Source organism: Corythoichthys intestinalis, chromosome 12 (assembly GCF_030265065.1).
Source record: "Corythoichthys intestinalis isolate RoL2023-P3 chromosome 12, ASM3026506v1, whole genome shotgun sequence".
NCBI classification, from domain to species: Eukaryota; Metazoa; Chordata; class Actinopteri; order Syngnathiformes; family Syngnathidae; genus Corythoichthys; species Corythoichthys intestinalis.
Window position 1 is genome coordinate 33059577 of NC_080406.1, and position 2967 is coordinate 33062543.

Genomic DNA, 2967 nt, shown 5'->3' on the forward strand with positions numbered 1-2967 from the left:
TTGCCGTGAGAATTCCAATGTCGCTAATAAAAGCAGGGCATTTTATGTAGTAGGGTCAAAGAATTTCAGCCATCCAAACTTTGAAAAGCACGAAAAAAACAGAGCATGTGGCACTTAAGCAAACTATCGATGTCAGACAGCACCCCACTCGCCCTGCACAGCGCCATGCACTGACAAACGTGTTTTTGCTCGCATTTCACAAAGCTAAACATGTACGTTCAATGAGCTCTTATGAGGAGGAGGGCATCCCACTTTTACAAAGGCTTGGAGTTAATGTGGGAGCCGCATAATGCCCTTTATTATAAATTGGTGCTTTTATGTTTATTTCTTTACATTTCACTTCGAAGTAATGGCAATTTTGTTGTGCCAGTTGATGTTAACCGAGCATTAATTGTTAATATAATTAATCAAAGGTAATTGGCTCTAAGTAAAGCTTTTCATAATTTTATCGCATCAGGCGGGTCAGCTCTCAAGCTCAATGAGGACCAAGTCACATCTCCAGGTCCTCCTCTGAGAACCTGGGCAAAAAAATTATGTGCACCCCTGATTATAAAGTATTATTGTATTATTGTGTATATACATATAGTGACTGCATCAATATATAGTCATTTAAAAAATTTAAGTGACGGGTAAAAATAGATTATGACCGGATTTTTATGACCCTGTCAGTCAAAATGACAGACAACGAAAAAGTCTAGCGCAACCTCTGGATACCACACAGCCGGGTGTTGGTATCGGGATCCAAAGAATTGGTGCAATACTAGTTAATACGATGTAAAATTAACAATATTGCTTATGCAAGCAATAGTCATGACATCATACTTTAATCAAATCAGATATGCTTGGAGGCGGTCCTAAAGGCAATAAATTAGGCAGCCCTTGGAACTTGGGCAGCTTCTCGATGGAGAGCGTGAACCTATCAGAGCTCTGCTTTCCACAACTAGCCAACCTGTCCTGCAAGAAGTCCTCATTGAGCTTTTCGGGGGGTGTTTTTGGGACTTTCGTGCTGCCCTTTATCAGCATCATCACTGTGCTGCTCAACCTGATCGTCATCGTAGCAATCTCCCATTTCAGGCACATGTTCTTTCTCCAGGCTCGCAGCTCCATTTCACACATGTTGCTTGTTTCTCGATTAAGTGCGGTTGTTTGTAACTGTGACATCAATGTTAACGTATGTTTAATCTTTTTCGTCCAGGTGCGATCATGTCTTGTGTTTCATAATGTCATTTTCTCTTTTGGTATGAAGGCAGCTCCACACTCCCACCAACCTCCTCCTCCTCTCACTTGCCATCGCTGATGCCATTGTAGGTCTCCTGATGATACCGGCACAGATCTACAGTACCGCATCCTGCTGGTTGCTCGGTGATATTGTGTGTGTTCTGTTCATGCTAATAATGGTCTTAGTGACGGCTGCCTCAGTGGGAAACGTGGTGTTGATATCGGCCGATCGTTACGTGGCCATCTGTGATCCTTTGCGCTATAACGTAAGAATCACTGTGAAAAGAATTCAACTTTGTGTTTGTCTCTGTTGGTTGTCATCTCTTCTCTGCTGTTGCATCATTTTCAACGACAACCTGACGCATCCGGGAAAGCTCAACTCTTGCTATGGGGAGTGTGTTATAAGTGTTGACATTGACAGTGGGATTATTGATGTGATTTTGTCGTTCATCCTCCCTCTCAGCATCATCGTTACCTTATACTCGAGAGTGTTTGTGGTCGCTCTGTCTCAAGCACGAGCTGTGCGCTTCCATGTCAAACGTGGTACAGCACAGACGGGTGTGAAGAAATCCGAGTTAAAGGCAGCCAGGACTCTTGGGGTTCTCGTTCTCGTCTTCCTCGCGTGTTTCTGTCCATACTTTATTGATTCTTTCGTTAATAACAGCAAAAAAATGTCTCAGCACAAGATTTTTGTTCTTCATTTATTTTTTTTCAACTCGTGTGTGAACCCCTTGCTATACGCTTTTTTCTTCCCCTGGTTTAGAAGAGCTGTTCAACTTATTGTCACTCTGCGCATACTACGGCCTGGCTCCCGTGAGGTTAAAGTGATGTAAACTCTCACTTAAATGTGTTTTCTTCTTCTTCCAGCGTTTCTATTAATGTTTTGTCTGAAGAGAGCCACAGATTCACTGAATTTGAAGAACAATGTACCGTGTATTTCTGTGATTTTGCTACTGTGTTACTGTTATGAGCTTTATGTGTGTTAGTGATTGCAGTATGAAAATAAAGTGTATACCTGACCCCGGTCTTTCATTTTCAACTGAATACACTATTTCATGCATACATACTCAAGATAACGTCATTAGCTCTTCACAATGTGAATGACTATTTTTGATAATTTCATACTCTCATGCACGAATTATGATTTTTTTTTTTAATGAACCATTACAGTGCACTCATTGAACTCACTGGCTGCCATTGACGGCACTAGATGTATAATCCATTTTGTGGCAAGTGTTAGTTCTGCAACCAGTGTGTATTTATTTTTATTCATTTTAATTTTATGAATTTAGTTTTCACTAACATTCTACTAATTTAGACAGTCTTTCATTATCGTAAAAAAAAATATATATAAATAACACAATAACTTTTAATAATTAAAAAAAAAAAAAAAAAAAAAAAATATATATATATATATATATAATAATTGGTAATATTTACACTCAAGGACACTTCACAGCTGAATATGCGGGAGATACAAATAAAGTAAACAAAAACACAGAATAAAAGTCAGATTAGATCAAAATAGCAGGAAATAAATCATAACACAAAACAACAGAGGATCAAAATGGATATGATCATTTAAACAGTCTTAATGTGAAAAGTGAGAAAGAGGTTATATCAAAAAGATCAGAAGGTAGAGAGTTCGTAGTCACAGTCAGTGTGCAGAATGACTAAACGCTCTGGGAACCAAGATGGATACGAGGGACAAAGAGATGGAGACTAGAAAAGGAGTGAAGATGTCGGGGA

The 2967-nt window shown here is 39.3% G+C and overlaps 1 protein-coding gene across 1 annotated transcript; it reads left to right on the plus strand.

The window, feature by feature from the left end:
• The first annotated feature begins 901 nt into the window (after window positions 1–901).
• LOC130927376 (trace amine-associated receptor 13c-like) lies at window positions 902–2102 on the plus strand. The gene is made up of 2 exons (XM_057853168.1): window positions 902–1074; window positions 1247–2102. The coding sequence occupies exons 1-2, from the start codon at window positions 902–904 to the stop codon at window positions 2049–2051; spliced, it is 978 nt and encodes a 325-aa protein (XP_057709151.1). The 3' UTR covers window positions 2052–2102.
• The last annotated feature ends 865 nt before the right edge of the window (window positions 2103–2967 follow it).